The sequence below is a fragment of the Dipodomys spectabilis genome, unplaced genomic scaffold, assembly GCF_019054845.1.
Source record: "Dipodomys spectabilis isolate Male_0828 unplaced genomic scaffold, ASM1905484v1 ptg000032l, whole genome shotgun sequence".
NCBI classification, from domain to species: domain Eukaryota; kingdom Metazoa; phylum Chordata; class Mammalia; order Rodentia; family Heteromyidae; genus Dipodomys; species Dipodomys spectabilis.
The window spans coordinates 32660249-32679875 of record NW_024870709.1 but is presented as its reverse complement, the minus strand read 5'-3'; the positions used below and the strand labels follow the sequence as shown (position 1 = coordinate 32679875).

Sequence of the window (19627 nt, the reverse complement as noted above, 5' to 3'; positions counted from 1 at the left end):
GTTTATTAGTAAAAGAAAGGAAATACACAGCTCACCTAAGGGTGTACTCTAATATCATGGGTGTTTATGGTGAAAAACTAAGTTGATGTTGAGCTCAAATTCATCTTAAGACTGGGGTTCTCCTTTAAACTGTCTTATCAACTGGGCCCAAAAACTTCAAGGGTGACTTGATCACTAAACTAAGGTCATTGATGTTCTGGCATCCCTTCAAGGAATAGATTCTGCAACATGTAGACAAATGTCCCTATTTTAAATATTTTTTTTTTTGGCCAGTCCTGAGGCTTGAACTCTAGGACTGGGCACTGTTCCTGCGCTTTTATGCTCAAAGCTAGTGACCTACCACTTGAGCTACAGCTCCATTTCTAGCTTTATGTGGTTAATTGGAGCTAAGAGTCTCATGGACTTTACTACCTGGGCTGTCTTTGAACCATGATCATCAGATCTCATCCTCCTGAGCAGCTAGGGTTACAGCATGAGCTACCAGTGCCCAGCCTAGATAAATACTGTTTTTCACAAACACGTTTTTGTGCCCAAAGGCACAGAATAAGTAGTTTTCTTTAATATTTCCTTACTTAGTTTTAGAGCAGGCTAAGTAGAAATGGTGTGTGTGTGTGTGAGAGAGAGAGAGAGAGAGAGAGAGAGAGAGAAAGAGAGAGAGAGAGATCAGACAGCTGCTTTCCCCCTTTTTCCTTTTCTTTTTAATAAATGTTGCAGCCTAATGTAGGGCTTTATAACATGGGAAGTAATGTTTCTGTGCTTTCAATCAGCTGTTCATTAATATGGTATTTGTCTCTGAATTCCTGGCTGCTGTTTCACATGTCTCATTTTTCTTGATCTATCCTGCTTCATAATGAATACCAAAGTAGAATTTAGATCAGATGAAAAATTTACAAACAAGAGGAGACTGTGTTGCTTGGTTGGTACAGGATGCCAGTAGCAAGATAATGTTGATATTGAACCAATATTTTGTGTCTCATTGAGAAATATTGCATATGGTTTCTCTAAGAATTTATACTAGTTTCTAAGGATGTTTAGGGCAGAGTATATCAAGACACATAAACTGGTTAGGTGCCAGTGTTTCACACACATAATCCTAGCTACTCAAGGCCTGAGACCTGAGAATTATGCTTCAAAACCAGCTTAGAAAAGGAAGTCAGTAAGACTCTTACCTGCAATTAACCACCGAAAAGCCAAAAGTGAAACTGTGGCTTAAGTGGTAGAGTCCCAGCTGTGAACAAAAAAGGGATAGCTAAGTTTTCTTTAATATTTTTATTAAGCTAAGGGATAGCACCCAGGCTCAGAGTTCAAGCCCCAGTACCAGTACAAATATACAAATATGTATGTGTGTGTGTGTGTGTGTGTGTGTAGGGAGATATGTGTATTTCTATGCAAATACATATATGTATATATATGTGTGAACTGGTATGAATGGTGTAGAGGAGACAGGTTATTTACTGTAAGGAAAACAGGATACATAAAGATATATTAAATGGTATTCTAACCCAGAAGCTTGTGGCAAATTTCTTTTATAAAAAGCAGCATATAGGGGCTGGGAAGGTGGCTCAGTGTAGAGTGTTTGCCTTGCATGCATGAGGCCCTGAGATCAATTCCTCAGCACCACATAAGCAGAAAAAGCCAGTGGCTCAAGTGGTAGAGCATTAGCTTTGAGCTGCAGAGCTGAGGGACAGCACCCAGGCCCAGAGTTCAGGCCCCACAACTGGCAATAAAAGCAGCATATAAAATATTATATTATAATTATACAATCCTTATGCTTTTTTGTTTTAGTTACTCAACTCTGGCACCAGGCTCAAAAGTAGACATATGTGATATACAAATGAAATGGCATTCGTAAACAAAACTTTATTTACAGAAACAAATGGTGGGCCCAATTGCATCTTGAGCTATAGCTTGCCAATGCCTGCCCCAGGCAATCAGTGTGAACATGACGAGTTGTATGAGAATAACTGACTTTCCCAACAAATTTAGCCTGCAGCGTTGAAAGGAATTGTAGAAAACATGTATGCTAGCTTTAACCAGAAGCAGATGAACACTTCTCTTGTCATAAACACATTTCGTAGTCATATAGATTTTGACCTAAAAGCAGTTTCAAGTACTTCTAGAAACTTGGCCATTTGGTCAGTAGCTTTTTCAAAGGAAGAGATCCTATGTCAAGAACCACGAAAGCACTGGGTTTTGGGTTTTGTTTTGTTTTGTTTTGTCTGCCAATCCTGGGGCTGGAACTTAGAGCCTGGGCACTGTCTCTGAGCTTCTTTTTGATCAAGGTTAACATTCTACCACTTGAGCCACAGTGTTACTTCTGGCTTTTGGTGGTGTTGTTTATGTGGTACTGAGGAATCAAATCAAGGGCTTCATGCATGCTAGGCAAGCACTCTACCACTAGGCTACATTCCCAACCTAAGGCTTGAGATTTGACCTTACTTTGCAAGCTGGTAAGCTAGCCTGCCACACTTCTATAGTCCTGGCTATAGACACTAAATGCCCAGAGCAGGAGTGTTTCTCTTCCTGTGCCTATTCTTAGAACCCTGATGGCCCTGGAAGAAGCAGAAGAACCCAAATTTTTTCAAATCGGTGGTACTGTAGTAATATTTGCTGTCTTGTCTTATGAAGAGACACTACATTGATTACATTGGATGGTAAAGTACACCTGATCTTTGCTCAGGAAGACTGGTGGAATGGAACCCACAACAGAATTTACTAATTCCAACTAACTATTTAATAATACACATTGTTAGTTATTTTAGCCAGACACTTTAGTGTCCCATATATGAGTAGATAGATAGATAGATAGATAGATAGATAGAGTGTATAACACACTATAGATTATATATGATAGCTAATTATTTGTGAGTTGGAGGATATAATTATGTAGTCCTTTGTGGAATTTTGTGCATGAAAATCAATCCACCTGAAATCTCTTTTTCCTATCTGCATGAAAACTTACTGTATAGTTTTTAGTACTCTAGTCAAGGTGTTTCCTCAATTTGTCCTTAAAATGATAAAACAGTCATAAGGATATGATTAACTTTGCTCTGTAATTGATAATAAGTTGGAGGAAAATTCTGAAAATCCAGCTGAATTAAGACTTTAGAACTTACTGCATTGTGTGTGTATATCTGCTGAAAATTTTTTCTCCGTTGTGAAAGACAGGATTGCCTGCCATGTATTCTGTGATGGATGGATGGAAATAATAGATTCTTGCATTACTAGGTACAAAAATACGCAGTTGCTATTCAGTGGATGAGTCCGGAGTTATTTTTTGGTTTGTTTACACCAGTGATTATCTTCACAGTTGCATTTGACATGGATGTATACATGCTTCAAAAGCTATTTTGGCAGGTAAGTCTTCTTTTTTAGTGATGCCACTCATTATTTAGTTTCAGATTTGTAAAAACTTTGCATCAAAATGGAAAACAAAGAAAATAGAATACATACAGGGTACAGAGTTGTAAATTCACTTTCATATCTTAGCAAACAAATCTATCTAGGTAATTTTCTAATATAAGGGAAGCCCAAGGAGGGGGGTGGGAATCATGAAGGGCAAAAGGCAGTTCTGAAACTCCTACTGGCAGAACTTCCTACCAATTATACTTTTAACTCTGAGGAACTGTGAAAGAATTATTGCAAAGCATATTAGCTCTAGCAAAAAGAAATTGTTAATAAAAAATGTAAATTTCCTTTAAATTTAAATTTTTAAATTTCCTTATGTCTAAACCTTCTAAAGCTGAGAAGGACAGTCACAGGAGCAGCTCGAAACTCAATTCACAGTAATTTCTGAAATCATTAGAGCTTTTGGATGGTTCCAAGGAAAGACCCAGAGATTACATATTCCAGAGCAGTTTTTCCAAAGTAATCCAAACCATTTTGTATACCTACAAGGCCATTTCCTAAACAGCATTAGAAACAAAAGTATTAGAACAATGCATTTTAACCCAGTGCCAGGCACATGGAGTCTAGAAAATGACATGAAAATAAAAATGCAAAGAATAGATGTCTGAAAATAGTTTACATTGGCTCAGACAATCTCTGCTCAGCCACTTGCTGCTTCTCTGTGCAGGTAAGTAGGCTTAGCTCAAATTAGTTAAGCTGTATGGCTCCCCTCTAGGGTCTGCTAATGGGTGCTATTAATACTGGCTGGTCCTACGTGTCTAATAATCCTGCTCTCCTGATCTTTAAAATGCAACACAAACCCAATCTGACTGTTTACCATAATATCCCATAATATCTCTTTGCAGATAGTTTTAATTACAATTCCTGGCTTTGTGGTTAATTATACCTTAATACTTTGGTATCTGCAATCGGTGACTAAGTTACCTTTGAAAACCGTCTCCTGGTTGCTATTCGCAGCTGTCCTTGTGAGTTCAGACCCCATGCTGACTGCAGCTTCTGTAAGAGATCTGGGTAGGTAGACCTTTTCTATTAGTTTATTGAGAATATTGTATTTTATAAAGTCAACTCAGTTTTAAGATCATTAGTGACGATCTTTAACTGTGTAGAGTGGTATAGTAGGGGGTGGGGAGGGAGCCTAGGGATTGAGAGCTGGCAAAGGTTCTAGAAGTAAGACTCAGTGACAAGGGGCTTGTTTGCTGGTAAGCACCATCAGATTCTAGACTAGGGCAGGAGGCATGTTTAGAATACCAACCCAGGGCAAATATAATATTGTATATATACAGTGGTGATATATCTGATGCTCAATATTTCTTTGAAAACAGTCATTAACATACCATTAAAAAATGCCTTTGGTGTCCTTGTTACCTTTAAGATAACAAAAACCCAGAAGAGTCGAAGAACAATAATCTTGCCAGCTCTTATAGTATTTTCAGCATATACTATTTTAGAGTCATAAAACCTATATAAAGGTAAAATGCCTGGAAGAAATAGGATCTGAAGCTAGCCTTAGAAAAAAATTATGAGAATTTATCAGAAATGTAAACTAAAGTAAAAAAAATAAACAAGCCTAGGGGTGTGGCATAAGCGGTAAAATGCCTGCTTATCAAGCACAAGGTTCTGAGTTCAAACTCTAGCACTGCCAAAATTAAAAAGAAGAAAAGACAATAAAAGAACAAATTAATACAGAAAGGTCAAATAATCCAAGATCCCCACACAGGAAAACTAAACAATATTCCATTTATCTACTTTTTTATTGTTTTTAATTTTTTTATTCTCATAAAAGTGATATATGTTGCCGGGCGCTGGTGGCTCACGCCTGTAATCCTAGCTACTCAGGAGGCTGAGAGCTGAGGATCGTGGTTCAAAGCCAGCCCGGGCAGGAGAGACCGTGAGACTCCTATCTCCAATAAACCACCAGAAAACAGGAAGTGGCGCTGTAGCTCAAGTGGAAGAGCGTTCGCCTTGAGCTGAAGAGCTGAGGGACAGCGCCCAGGCCCAGAGTTCAAGTTCCACGACCGACAAAAAAAAAAAGTGATATATGTAACAGTTATGTAAGTCAGGTAAAAAGGATATTTTTTTGAATTTTTGTCTTTTTATTAGCAAATATTAATTTCACAAAGTATTTTTATTGTTATACCTATATGTCCACATAATGTAGCTTCCTTTCATTAATTTCATTATCCTATTTCTATACTTACATTTTGTTATGTCATCATACTAACTTATAAAGTATTTGAACATATTAATCCACACTATTTCTCTTCATCTCCTCACTCACTTTTTTCCAAACAATCAGTTCCATCTTTTACACCTGGGTCATTCATTTAATTTTCTGGGTCTAGAGTCTGCATATGAGAAATCTAGTATTTGTTTTTCTTTTATTTTTTTATTTTGAAAATACCATACAGAGGGGTTACAATTACATGGACAAGGTAATGAGTACATTTCTTATCAAGCATTATTGCCTCCTCCTTTGTTTTTCCCCTTCTCATCCCTTCCCTTCCCATCCATCCCCCAAGTTGTAAAGGTCGTTTTTCGACATAACGACTTGTACATCTCATTGTTGCAAGAGGACATTCTTTGGACAATGTCACCCCTTTGCTCACTCTTGCTCAGTTTTCCTCTCCTATTCCCACCCACAAACTCACTTACTTTTTAATAATGACTCCTAAAAAAAGCATCCTAAAACAGAATATGACACAGTTGGGCATGCTTACAACACACACAGCATTCTTTTCAATTTCATTTTCTTTTTATGGCCAATTAAAAGGGACAGAGCTACCTGAAACAAATAGAAACAGAATATGAGCGATACATTGTAGGTAAATGCACAAATAGAGAACAGTTGAGTCTTCAAGACTAGTGGGGGAGGGGGGAGATAATTTCTTGTGCAGTGCTTAGTGAAGAACTGGACCAGGACAACACTTGCTGTCTTAACAGGAACACAACAAATATAGTAAGCAAACTTACTATGGTTACAGAGTGATCAAGTTACAAAAAGGAGTTTCACTATGTAAAAATGTTGTTTCAACCTTTGCCTTTCAGCAAGTTACAAAGGTACTCAAAGTTAATTACAAGGAAAAGGACAATTTGATAGATAGCTAAACTTAGAGTAATATCAGAAAGATAGGAAATTCTGATAGGTGCTGTCCATTCATGCAACTTTATTTCTAAAACCATTCAAAAGAATGTATGGAATGCAGAATAATTTCTTTATTTTCTTTCTTTCTTTCTTCCTTCCTTCCTTCCTTCCTTCCTTCCTTCCTTCCTTCCTTCCTTCCTTCCTTCCTTCCTTTCTTTCTTTCTTTCTTTCTTTCTTTCCTTTCTTTCTTCTTTCTTTCTTTCTTGCCAGTTCTGGGGATTAAACTCAGGGCCTGGGCTCTGTCCCTGAACCTCTCTGTGCTCAAGGCTACCGCTCTACCACTTGAGCCACAAAGCCACATTACCAGTCCAATAATTTCTTACTCTAGCTAGATTATCTGAACAATTATCTTGTTTGGAAAATTATCTTTAGATATTTTATGAATTTACTTTATCTTTCAATCATCATTTTTGTCTTCTCTTATATGTATCTGATGTATAATGTGTTCATTTATATAGACTAAGTTGTCGTTGGATTTAAAAATAATTTCATGTTTTCATCAATTTCATGTTCTTCATCAAAATGAAGAATGAGATCTGGCATTAATTATCTGACTTACATAAACATGATAGACAACATTTAATTTGCATAATTACCTTAGTGAAAAATTTAATATTCTTAATGGGCATTTTCAACATGATTACTGCTTAAGTATGTAGGGGAAATTATATAATACAAATCTATAGCAAACATTACCATCCTACTTGCCAATCTAATTTTATTTCTTAATATTTTGAAGTTCCCTTATTTAAAAAGAAATCTCTTCCATCTAGGTCTTTCTAGAGGCCTCACAAATTTAATTAATGGAGAAAGTTTGATGACCTCTATTATATCATTAATCATGTATAGGAGTGTTGTGAATATTAATCTGAAAAGAAAACATATGATGAATAGCACCATTGGTAAGGAATTGTGCTTTATTTTCTTAATTTCTTAAAATCAGAGCTTTGTTGTGTATTCTCTCAGAGCTGACATGGACTTTCTAATATCATGCCATAAACTGCGCTTATATAAATAAGAGTGTTATCTGAATAGTGATTACCCTGTACACAGCACAGCTACATATTCCCTCTTTGTGTCAGTAATGGATTTGTTGTGAGGCTGGGTTGGGCCTTTTTCATGAAGATAGCTATGAAAAGCAATACGCCACAGGCCTACTCTGAAACAAAATACCAGGCAATGAGGCTGATGTTTGTTTGTTCTTAATAAGTTTTGTTTCTTTGTGTATTTTTGTTTTTTCTTGATATGCTGAAGTGTGGCTTCAAAGATAAACAAGGCAATGCATCCATTGTTGATAAGAGGAGTCAGCTAACTTCCTTTCCTCTTCTCTTCCGAGAGCCTGTCTCCTGGGAGATAACGTAGAATGAGGTTATTCAGGAAGAAGCAAACCAGATGGGGTCTTCTATAGAGCCAAGGAGAAGGGATTGTAACCAGAGGACTGGAAGGTTCTCATGAGCTCTCTCATTTACCTTTCTCAGATGTCTTGAACCATAATACCTTATTTTATACATGTGTGTGCATTGTAATGAATGACTGGGGTGTATATGCCCATGTAATTATTGCTCTGGGCAAGAGGTGTAGTCCTACTGTCTACAAGCATCTTCTTCCTTCTAGCTAATCAAAACTCCAAGCTTTCCTCCTAATTTTTTCCTAATATGTAGTCTCTTAATTTCTAGTAATGGGAGAATGTATACTTTTAGGATATTTATGGAATGAAAATAGCTATTATCACAGTACTATGAAGGTATTTACTCATTTATTACATTGGCATTGGCATGGATTTTTGAAAAGCAGAGAACACAGTCTTTTTGAAAACTTAAGAACATGCAGTATTCTAGTCACTAGGCATTTTCTCTGTTCTGAGGCTGAAGCATTGTCTTATTTCTTTATCACCTTTTTCCCTTAAGAAGACCATGTCTTTAGGAAGTGTTTCCAAACACCCCAACAAGGGGGTTGAATGATGTCAAATAATAATCCACTCTGTGGAATTGCAATCCTTCTACCACCCCCATTCCCCCCAAATGGTGACTATCCCAGATGATCTTTCCAGCCATTGAATAAGGAGTAGTTGTAGATAGGATGGATTTCCATGGCCTGGAAAAGAGTGTCATTGAGGAACATCCAGTAACTGTTTTCCTGTGTTCTGTACAATCCCTGCCTCACCTATTCACATCTAAACTCAAAAGTGAAGACTTTTCTTCCCCAAGAAGATCTACCACCATTTTTTTCAGCTCCTCCTCAAAACAGCTAGCCCAGTGAGCCACTTAGACATAAGAAACCCTTGTTCTCTGCCTATGCGCAACAATTTGCTAAAGCTATATCAAGTGTTCATTGTCCCAGGCCAGGACAGTTTAGAACATCTGTGATGAATCTGGAGTCCCTATTTAACACAGAAAGAGCCACCCTATTTACATGTTTCAGATTTGCCGTTTGCCATCTGCAGTATAAAAGCCAAGCAACCACCCACAGCTTCAGCAAAAGTTCAGAGTCAAAGGGAAATGGCCCAATAAATCACTCAGAGACTTTCACTGAAACACTTCCTGAAGATATGACCCTCCTAAGGACCCCAAGGTGAACAACAAGAGAAAAAACTGTCTAGATTCAAAAGCATCTTACAAACTAAAGCACAAAGAAGCAAAGTCATGGAACCAGCCTGGACATCCATGTCTGCCACTAAACTAGGTCCTGAATTCTACCAGGTCCCATTTATAATTGTGTTATAATTGACCACAGAATATTAGCAAAGCATATCACATTATTAGAGAAGTATACAGCCTTATCAAAATATTCACTATAAGGGAAGAGAGTGGGAAGAAGGGGAAGAGAAGGTGCTGATTTGCAAGTTCACTCATGAATTGATTCAACTATTAGTGATGTGTGTTATGCAAAAGTTCCAATGCTAAGACCTACTAATTCAGCCAGCCATGTGCACAAGAGACACACTTCTGTCCTATTCATAAGGCTTATCATAGAGTTACCTTAGGGTTTTTATTACAGTGGTAGAAGACTTTTGAGGGGGAAGTGGTTAGCTTTAAGGGAGACAGTAATTGTAAATCTAATCATAATAATGACATCAGTAATAAAACCCCTTCTGGGAGAAAGAGAACAATGAATGTGTTTTCCTGGACATCAATACTTTCAACTTGCATTTGCTTTGAAAGAAAACTTCCATTGAGAAACAAAAATGCTAGATAAGATTTTCTGATAAATATGTTGCTAAACTTCTGCAGTTAGAAGTATCATAGTGTTATCATAAATTTTATAATAGAGAAAAATTAATAAGAATTATTGCACTCAGTTCTTTCCCTATGCAACCTGGGTGTTATGACTTTGAATATAACATTAACTAATAAAGTATTTGCTTTGGGGCTTTTCTGGGCTTGACAAATCTAGTCAGCAAACACGTTACTCATTAAAAAACTATTTTCCTTTCTTAAAAGAGAAAGCAGTTTTCTAGATTCCTGTATGATTCTGAAACTAGTCAGACCCCACCCTTTGCTTTAGACTTAGTCACGGCCAGCTCCATCCTGTCATTGAAATTCCCTCCTCTGTTCTTTGTCCTGTAAAGATGGAGACTTCTTTGCCCACTGGCCTGCCTACTTCCAACAACTTGAGTTTGTGACAGGATGAAGGTTCCTGTTTTGGGGCAAGACATCATAACTTTGCTTTATGGAAAGCAGTTAAATCTTAAAAGGATCAGCCACAGCAAAGGAACATCTATGTTTTGGTGGAAATAATTCCAATTTTAGGACCTATAAGTAGATTTGTTAAACCAAGAAAAGCCTCAGAGCATATAATTTATCACTGACATTATCAGAAAAGCATAAAAGTATATGTACAAAAGTGTTGTTTATCAGGGGGATGTTAAATGAAATTCCCAGCAATAAAGAAGCAGTTTGAGAAGCCAATGTAACTGAGGAGACTTGTCCTGAAGGGCGGCAAAGCATTGCTTTTTCTGTTCAATGCATATCATGTTAGATCTACAATATTAGTTCCATGAGCATAGAGCTTTCTATTTATTCATTTCTGTATCTCCAAGATTGTATTACACCACTCAAGAAGTATTAACTTAGAGGAGACTGAATGAAAGATATGTTTAAACTAAACCAATCAGTTTAGCAAACTTCATTTTAGCATTTAAGAAGAAATTCTCAACTTAGAAAATATGTGCAAATGTCCCAAAGTATCTTTTAAGTAAATACTATTATAAATTAACACAATTGCTTATAGTTGTGGGGATGTTGTGATAGGTGTATATAATGTGGAGCGATTAAGAAAATTAATTATATCTACAACCTTTCTTACTGATAATCTTTTATGATCAGACATTGAAACATATACTCTTCATTATTTTGAACTATGTAATAGATGATTATTGTTTATAGTTACTCTGTATACAACATGCATCACCATTTTTTATTCCTTCCTTCCTATACTTTCCTGTTAGCCTCTAGTAACCAATATTCAAGTCTCTACTTTTAGGAATTCAATTTTGTTAGGCTCCATAAATAACTGAGGTAATGTGGTATTTTACTTCCTGCGCCTGACTTATTTCACTTAGCATAATGCCATTTTACATTCACTCATGTTGCTACCAATTATAAAATTTCCTTCTTTCTGTGTCACTACTGAGACTTGAATGCAGGGCTTGAGCTCCCATATTTCTCTCTTTCTCTTTCAACTTTATCACTTGAACCATATCTCTAGTTCTGCCTTTTTCCTGGTTAACTGGAGATAAGATTCTCAAGGATTTGTCTCCCTAGACTGGCTATGAACCAGCATCTTCAGATCTCAGCCTTTAGAGTAGCTAGTGTGATCCACCAGAAATTTATAAAATTGCTTTTCTGAAAGCCTAAACAGTATGTCCATATATGGACATACTATATTTTATGTACTTAATCTACTTATGTTTCCATAGTTTGAAAACAACCCAACTTAAAATTAACAGATATTTCTCTAAAGAAGGCATATAAATATACAATAGATACATAAAATGCTCAACATCCCTAATCATTACAGAAGCACAAACAAACATCATCATGAGCTATTGCTTTACACCAGTGGTATTAGCTTATATCAAAACTACAAGTAATAGCTAGGTATGCTGGTGCACTTCTATAATCCAGGCACTAGAGAAGCTAAGGTGGGAGGATTACCAGTTCCAGGCCAGCCTGGGCTACATAGCAAGACCCTATCTCAAAACACCAGAAGAAAAAAAATAGAAGAGATATCAAGTGTGGATGAGTATATTAAGAAGAAACTCATATACCAGTAATCTCATTTCTGCTTATATACTCTCCAAAACTGAAATCAATATGTTGAAGGGGAATCTGCACTTCAGTGTTATTGTAACTGTGAAGTAACTTTACAACTAAAGACAAAAAGAAAAAAAGACCCAAAGTATCACTTCAAGTGAAGAACAAGTAAATTGTAATAATAATTTTCTATTTTCTTCATTTTCCTATAGTTCGTGATGCCCTGGGTGAAATTTGGTCATACTTTATAGAAAGTTTCTTATTTGGAATTATAAATTCAAAACTGATGCAGTTATGGATGTCCACTGTTTTTGGTGATGATGTCAATCATATAAGTCTCATCTTTTCAATTCTGTACCTCGTCTTTTATTTTTGTAAGTGAGGGCTTTGTTCTTAAAATGGCACAAAGGTATTCAGAGTAAAATATACACCTTAAAAATTACATACTATGGGAGGAAGGAATTGGGGATTTGGGGCGAGAGGGGATAGTAGAAGAAAAACAAATGAGGAGGTAACAATGTTTGATAAGAAATTACCTCCGTACAGCATTTTTATTTTGGGTCCAGTTGTGGGGTCTGAACTCTGGGCCTGGGCGCTGTCCCTCAGTTCTTCAGCTCATGGCTAGTGCTCTACCACTTGAGCCACAGCACCACTTCTGGCTTTTTTCTTTTTGCTTATGTGGTGCTGAGGAATCGAACCCAGGGCCTCATGCATGCAAGGCAAGCACTCTACCACTGAGCCACCTTCCCAGCCCCTCTGCACAGCACTTTTACAATAAAATAAAATTTACATAATAGATAAAAGTTTGCAAAACTAAACAAAAAAACTTGTGACACTTTGAATTTTTCACAGTGGAAACAGAGTATTTTGATAAACTCAGGGATGATGAACACTAACAGATGGATTTTGAAAAATTTCTGTGACTATTTTTTAATACTTCTTAGTAACCCATATTAAAAATAAATAAAACATTGAAAATGTATCCATACTGAGACTCTTTCTGGCCCATTCTCTTATTCCCATCACAAAACATTTCTCTCTTCTACTCTCCTCCCAAACGACATGGACTGGTCCATAATAAATTTATTACCTTATCAGCTAATTTCCATTTCAACACTCCAGAGACCCCTGAAACAAATAGAGTTGTGGAAGGTACTCCAGCCTCACAGAGGTACATGAAGTTTTGTGAAGTCCATATATTTTCCAGTGATGACCCAAGTAGTTCTAGCATATCCATGGCAGACCTTACTACACAGTTGGGTGTGAATCTGAAGCTGAAAAGGACAAGGGATGGTGAAAGTCATTTATGATGCTTTGCAGCTAAAACCGAATGGAGTATTTTCTCTAAGAAAATCAGGGTACTCAATATTTTGACTGTGGTAAAAATTTGTGCTACTATTGATGTGAATGCTTTATCTTAAAAATAGGTGAGTTAGTCGGAATGTCTGGAATATTTACTCTGGCAACTATGGGACTTTTTTTAAATTCAACAAGTTTTAAACCAGGAGTTGAATCACTTCTTCTTGAGTAAGTGGCTGGTATATTTTCACTTTGCTTAATAAGCTAGAAGTTATAATATTATATCTATATCTGTATGATCAAGGACAGATATTGACATGGAAATGACTCTCATTAGAAACGGTTCTGTTTGCAAGTGCCTTCTAATCCTTTCATTGTGGGTAAAATTTGTAACCCACCCTTTGAGTCTAGATGGGTTTTATTTCCCCATTAACCCTCCCTATTTGTTTTAAGCAAATTTTTAGTCTGGCCTATGACTCTCTCCAATGTCACTCTTCCACTGTACATAATGACATCTACTCTCATGTCTTTTCCTTCCTGAATCCCTCTCTTCCTGTGATACATACACTACCCCAAGTTTGCCACCAACTGCCAAAGATCATTGCAGCCTCTCCATTTAGTACTCTAACTGTATAAACTATGTCATGTACCAACTCCTACTCTCCAAGGAACGTAGTAGAAATCTAAGATAATAGTGACAAATACTACTACATCCCACAACAACCTGTAGCTGGTCCATTCTACTGTCTGGGAGAGAGAAAGCATGCCCATACTTGTGTCCTCTGGTCTCCTGATTCTACTAACTCTGTCACATTAAAGACTATAATTCATTGATCCTGATGTCTCATTACTAGCTATGCTACATCTTCAATTCTCTCCTATATGAATTGCCATCTTCTTTATCTGTCAGTCGGTTACTTTAGTGGCAAATCCGATGGCGTGTGTCCTGCCATTTGTGTGACACCCCACCATGTTCACACTCATACTCCCTGCCCTGCTCTCACCTACTTACCATGCTGCAATTCTTCAATTATGCCAAATTCACTCCCTGTTTGCACTTGTATTCTTTTGGTTTCATGCTCTTGGAATGTGCTTTTTCAGGAATGACTGCTTTGATTCTTTTTATGCTTCCATTCAGATGTCACCTTGTTTGAAAAAAATCCCCAAATAGAAACTGTATAAAATTAACGTCCCCTAAAGTCCATCACTATCCCTCTAGGCTTTTGGCTGTGCAACACTGGATACTAAAAGTAACAGATTTGCCTAGGTTGGAGTGAAAGCAGAGAGTAAGATCATTTGATATTTATGTACAGTCAAAGTAAATGAAGAAGAAAGGATTTTTTAATACTCAGAAGTTCTTTTTCTGTGCTCCAAAACTATTACTTAGGCCCACACAGGAACAAGTGCACATATATACCTATTAAAACAATTTGGTGCTTGGTTATTTGGCTTATACCCAAACTCATTGTATGAAGTCAACATCATCTCTATGTTAAAACCAAACAGACATCACAGGAAGAAAAAAGTTATAGGTCAAAATCATGAGTAAAATAATATCAGGTTAAATTTAACAGAAAGAAAATTATAGCTTGAAAATCAAAAAAGTAACAAACCAAATCTAACTATACAAAGAATTGTACACAATCACTGTCTTAGCAAAGTTTAGAGGCAGAGACCAAACCAAATCTAACTGTACAAAGAATTGTACACAATCACTGTCTTAGCAAAGTTTAGAGGCAGAGAAAGTTTTAAGTCAGTTTACGTGATTCACAGTTCTCACTGTTGGAGGCAGTCTGATGCCTTTCTAGAGAGGATGCCTTGTGCTGAATCATAGCAGGGCAGAGACCTACATAAAGGGAGAAGGGATTTGTAAACTATTCACAATAGCTAAGATATAAAAACCTGAATATCTGAATAACATTGACAAGTAATTGGATAATGAAATGTGTTAGGTGACAAATATAAGTTGAGAGACATAGACAGATAGGTAGGTGGATAGGTAAGTAGGTAGACAGACAGACAGACAGACAGACAGACAGACAGACAGACAGACAGACAGACAGACAGACAGACAGACAGATAGATAGATAGATAGATAGATAGATAGATAGATAGATAGATAGATAGATAGATAGAACAGGAAGACATGGATGTCTATGTGATGAATGTTCAGAATCTGGAATTATGTGTTATCTACACATATAATGACTTATTATTTAGTTTTTGAAAGAAAGAAAATCTTGCGTTCTCAGCCATATAAATCATCCTGGTTGACATTAAGCTAAGTAAAATAAACCAGACACATGAAAACAAATATTACATTATTTCACCTATAAGTAGAGTCCAAAATAACCACTCATAGAAGCAAAACACATTCGTGTCTACCAGGAGTGAACAATTGTAGTTACATGATAAATAAGCCCTGAGATTTAATACTTAGTCTGATGATGACAATAATAAGAAATACAATGCTTGAAATTGCTAAGAGAATAGCTATTAAGTGTTCTCTCCATGACACTACACACAGAAAGTACATGGGTTATCAATATGTTAACTAGCTAATTGGTAGTACTCACTTCATAATGCACATACCAAAATGTATGTATACCAAAATATCAACTTGTATACCTTAAAAACAAACATTTTGCTAAGCATCAGTGGCTAATGTCTGTAATCCAGCTACTCAGGAGGTAGACATCTGAGGACTGTGGTTCCAAAGCCAGCTCAAACAGGAAAGCTTGTGAGGATCTTATCTCCATTAGCTACCAAAAAGGGCAGAAGTGGAGCTATGATTCAAGTGGTAGTGCAGTATCCTTGAGCAAAAACTTAAGGGACAGAGCCAAGTCTTTGAGTTCAAGCCCCAGGACACATACCCAGTGAATAATTTCTTAAACTGAGTGAGATAGCACATACCAGTAGTTTCCACCTTATTAGGGATGTAGGTAGAAAGATCACAGTTCAAGCCTTCCCAAGGGAGAGGAGGGGGTGAGAACAAGACCTAAAGCAAAAAGGTCTGATAGTAATGTGAGTCAACTGGTAGTGTACTGAGTCCAAATCCCACTAGAGTAGAAAAAAAAGACTAAAAACTAACTCCAACGCTATGTTGAAAATGAACTTTAAAACTTGGGGGCAGGGAGGGGAGAAGTTGAGGGAGGGGAGGGAGGGAGGTTAGAGGAAAAACAAAGGAGGAGGTAACAATGCTTGATAGGAAATGTACTCCTTACCTCACTCATGTAACTGTAACCTCTCTGTACAGTATTTTTACAATAAAAAACACATTAAAAAAAAAACTAATCCCATTCTGTTTTTCAGTATCTCCCAGAAGCTGACGGAGGGGGAGGGGTGTGTGAAGAATTTATTCATACTTTCTGAAAAGTAGCTGTATTTTAGCCACAGCTTACTTATTTTCATTACTATGCAAGCCAGAAGAACCTCTTAGTATTTCCTTTTTTAAAAAAATGACCTAAAGAAACAGTGACTTGCTTGTTAGTATTTTCCAATTATTTTCAATTGTGATATCTGATTATTTACAGTTTACTTGTAGTTAAGCTATAGTCTAAACATTTCTGGCAGATAAAATAGGGGGAAAAAACACAGATACTAATTTACGCACATATATTGGGTTAAATTTTGTTAGAATGACCTATTTGCCTTGAGGCCATGTTCTTCAGAGTTCAATTTTGAGCCTTGTGGAATGTTGATAAATTCTTTTCTTCATTATGAATAGTATGATATCTCACACAGATAAGTTTTGCAGTCAAGAGGTCATTAATTAAATATACTTAATTATGCTTTTATTTTTCTGAAAAATGCAGATTCTGGAATTGTCTATCTTTTGTTGCTTTTCTCATGGTGTTTACTTTCATTGGACTTCTGATTCCTGCATATACATATTTATACATCTCATTTTCTGATATATATTATTCATTAAACATCTACTTCACACTCATTATTTTAAGGTAAGAAAATGAAAGCTGCTTGATTTTACCTATAGGAAATAGAGTAAGTCTGAAGATCACCTGTTAAATAATAAAAATAGCTTTTCAACATATCACCAGCAAATTAATGCCTCACAGTTTTCTCACTTTGTAACTGAATTTCAAAGCAATGCAAACACTTTGTAAAAAGTTCAGAAAATTGCATGGAAGAATACTATATTGCATAATGTAAGAATTGAGAAGTCATCACTATTAACAGTCAGTACAATTCATCTAGTGTTTTATTTCCCTAAGATTTCATAAAGGTAATAATCTTTCATAAATAGAAATTCTTATCCTAGGTGTCTGTGTGTGTGTGTGTGTGTGTGTGTGTGTGTGTGTGTGTGTGTGTGTGCACCAGTCCTGAGTCTTCAATTTAGGGTATAGGCACTATCTCTGAGCTTTCGATGTTCACTTGAGCCACAGCTGTTCTGGCTTTTTGCAGGTAATTGGAGATAAGAGTTTCTTAGACTTTGCTGCCCAGGCTGACTTTGAACAATAATCCTACACTCTCAGCCTCCGTAGTAGCTAGGATTACTGACGTGAGCCACTGGTGCAGCCTTACCTTAGAGTTTCGCTCAATACCATTTTATAATTTCAATGAATAGAAAATTAGATTTAGAAGTAGCTTTTTATGAAACCATCTGGAAGCCCTCTTGGATAATGCCTTCTTTGCTCAAATAAACTTTATAGTACTTTTTGCAATTTTAAGAAAATGATGAGTCTGTTAGGCTCTGGAAAAAAACAAATTGCAGAATATAAAAACACCATAAGCTGGGACCCAGTTCTTTAATCTCCATCACTCAAGTTAGCAACATTCTACTGTCATCTAGAAAAAATGAGGTAGTTGTCAGCCTCAACTCAGCTAGTGCCAAATAAGTGGGAATTAGTTCAAAATCATCAGAAAATATTAGTATGAAATTCAGGAATGATATGAGAATGCAAGATAAAATAAAACTGACCAATTGATATATAGAAAAAAATATAATAGAGGGGCTGGGAAGGTGGCTCAGTGGTAGAGCGCTTGCCTTGCAGGCATGAGGCCCTGGGTTTGATTCCTCAGCACCACATAAGAAAAAAGAAAAAAGCCGGAAGTGGCTTTGTGGCTCAAGTGGTAGAGCGCTAGCCTTGAGCTGAAGAGCTGAGAGACAGCACCCAGGCCCAGAGTTCAGGCCCCATGACCGGACCCCCCCCCCCAAAAAAAAAAAAAGAAATAGAGATAGAAATGGCTACTGATAGACTTAAAAATAAGAAACCGATATTAGATTTAGCAGAACTAAAATCTACAAATAAAAAGAGAGGACATTTTTCCTCAATTCTTACTCATTGAAATTATTTCATTTCTTTTTCATTACCTCTAAGGAAATACCACTCAAGGGTAATGTAGAATTACCCTACCATTCAAATCTTGTAAAAAAAAAAAAAAGAAGAAGAAGAAGAAGGAGGAGGAGGAGGAGGAGGAGGAGGGAAGGGGAGAGGAGAAGGGGGAGGGGGAAAGGAGAGGGGAGGGGAAGAATAAGGGGAAGGGGGAGGTCAGAGAGGAGGGGAGGGGGAGGGGAGAAGGGGGGAAGGGAGGGGGGACCATTTTTAGCTATTCCACTGAGATCCTCTCTGCCTTCCTCCCTTTGTCGTGCCAACAGGGTGGCAAAAGATGACCTCCTCTGTGTGTGAGAGAGTCAACAATTAACACAGAGAAGAAACTAGGATAGAATGGAATGAATAGATTGGATAACTTATTTATTTTTCTTTTAGACTTCTGGTCATTCTGCTGATGAGCCCATTTTTATCTCGACTGGGGCACGGGTTCAGCTGGCGCTGGGCTTTCATCATGGTGTGGAGTGAGATGAAAGGAACACCCAACATCAACATGGCGCTTCTGCTCGCCTACTCAGACCTGACCCTTGGATCGGAGAGGGAAAAGTCACAAGTAAAAGAAGCTGCGTGTTATTATTTGAATATCTGCCAAAAAAATATGTTGCTGTGTATTCCAGATCTGTGTTCTTTTTGTAATGAGAAAGCTCCATCCCACTTGGGCTGTTGGAATGATGGGAAGACAGGAAGAAAAGGAACACATAACATCACATCTTCCCTCCTCCCCGTTCCAGCCTAGAGATTCCCTACTTCTTCATATTGCTTATCATGATAAGCCTCACATGGACTTATCATGAAAATGGAAGGAATGAAAATTTATAAATCATTTCAGTTAGCACCTGTTGCAAACTATATACTCAATATATTTCATTTTATTTACATCTAGTAACCTCAAAAGAGTCAGAAACTTATGTTTGGCTCATTGTATTGCCTTCTATAATGTTATAAGACTACATTTAATGATGCCAGTACACAAAACATTTTAATTTCAAGCTAAAATTCTCTCTAAGACTGTAAAGTCAAACGGAATAAACTGCAATCACCTTCTCTTTACCATAACTCTATCCAAGATAATGACAAAGAACTCCATAGAAAGTTTCCTGTGTGCCTGGTAATTGGTATATACTATTAAATGACAGACCAGACATTCAAATCTTTTAATTGTTCTTAACATT

General features: G+C 36.9%; 1 protein-coding gene across 1 annotated transcript in view; it reads left to right on the top strand.

The window, feature by feature from the left end:
* The window catches only part of Slc9c1 (solute carrier family 9 member C1), a 62236-nt gene that overhangs the window by 1307 nt on the left and 41302 nt on the right, over positions 1 to 19627 (top strand). Inside the window, exons 3-9 of the mRNA XM_042676960.1 lie at positions 3229 to 3357; positions 4254 to 4419; positions 7324 to 7452; positions 12018 to 12179; positions 13233 to 13332; positions 16920 to 17063; positions 18834 to 19008. Coding sequence (XP_042532894.1) covers positions 3229 to 3357; positions 4254 to 4419; positions 7324 to 7452; positions 12018 to 12179; positions 13233 to 13332; positions 16920 to 17063; positions 18834 to 19008 — 1005 coding nt within the window. The remainder of the gene's footprint in view (positions 1 to 3228; positions 3358 to 4253; positions 4420 to 7323; positions 7453 to 12017; positions 12180 to 13232; positions 13333 to 16919; positions 17064 to 18833; positions 19009 to 19627) is intronic.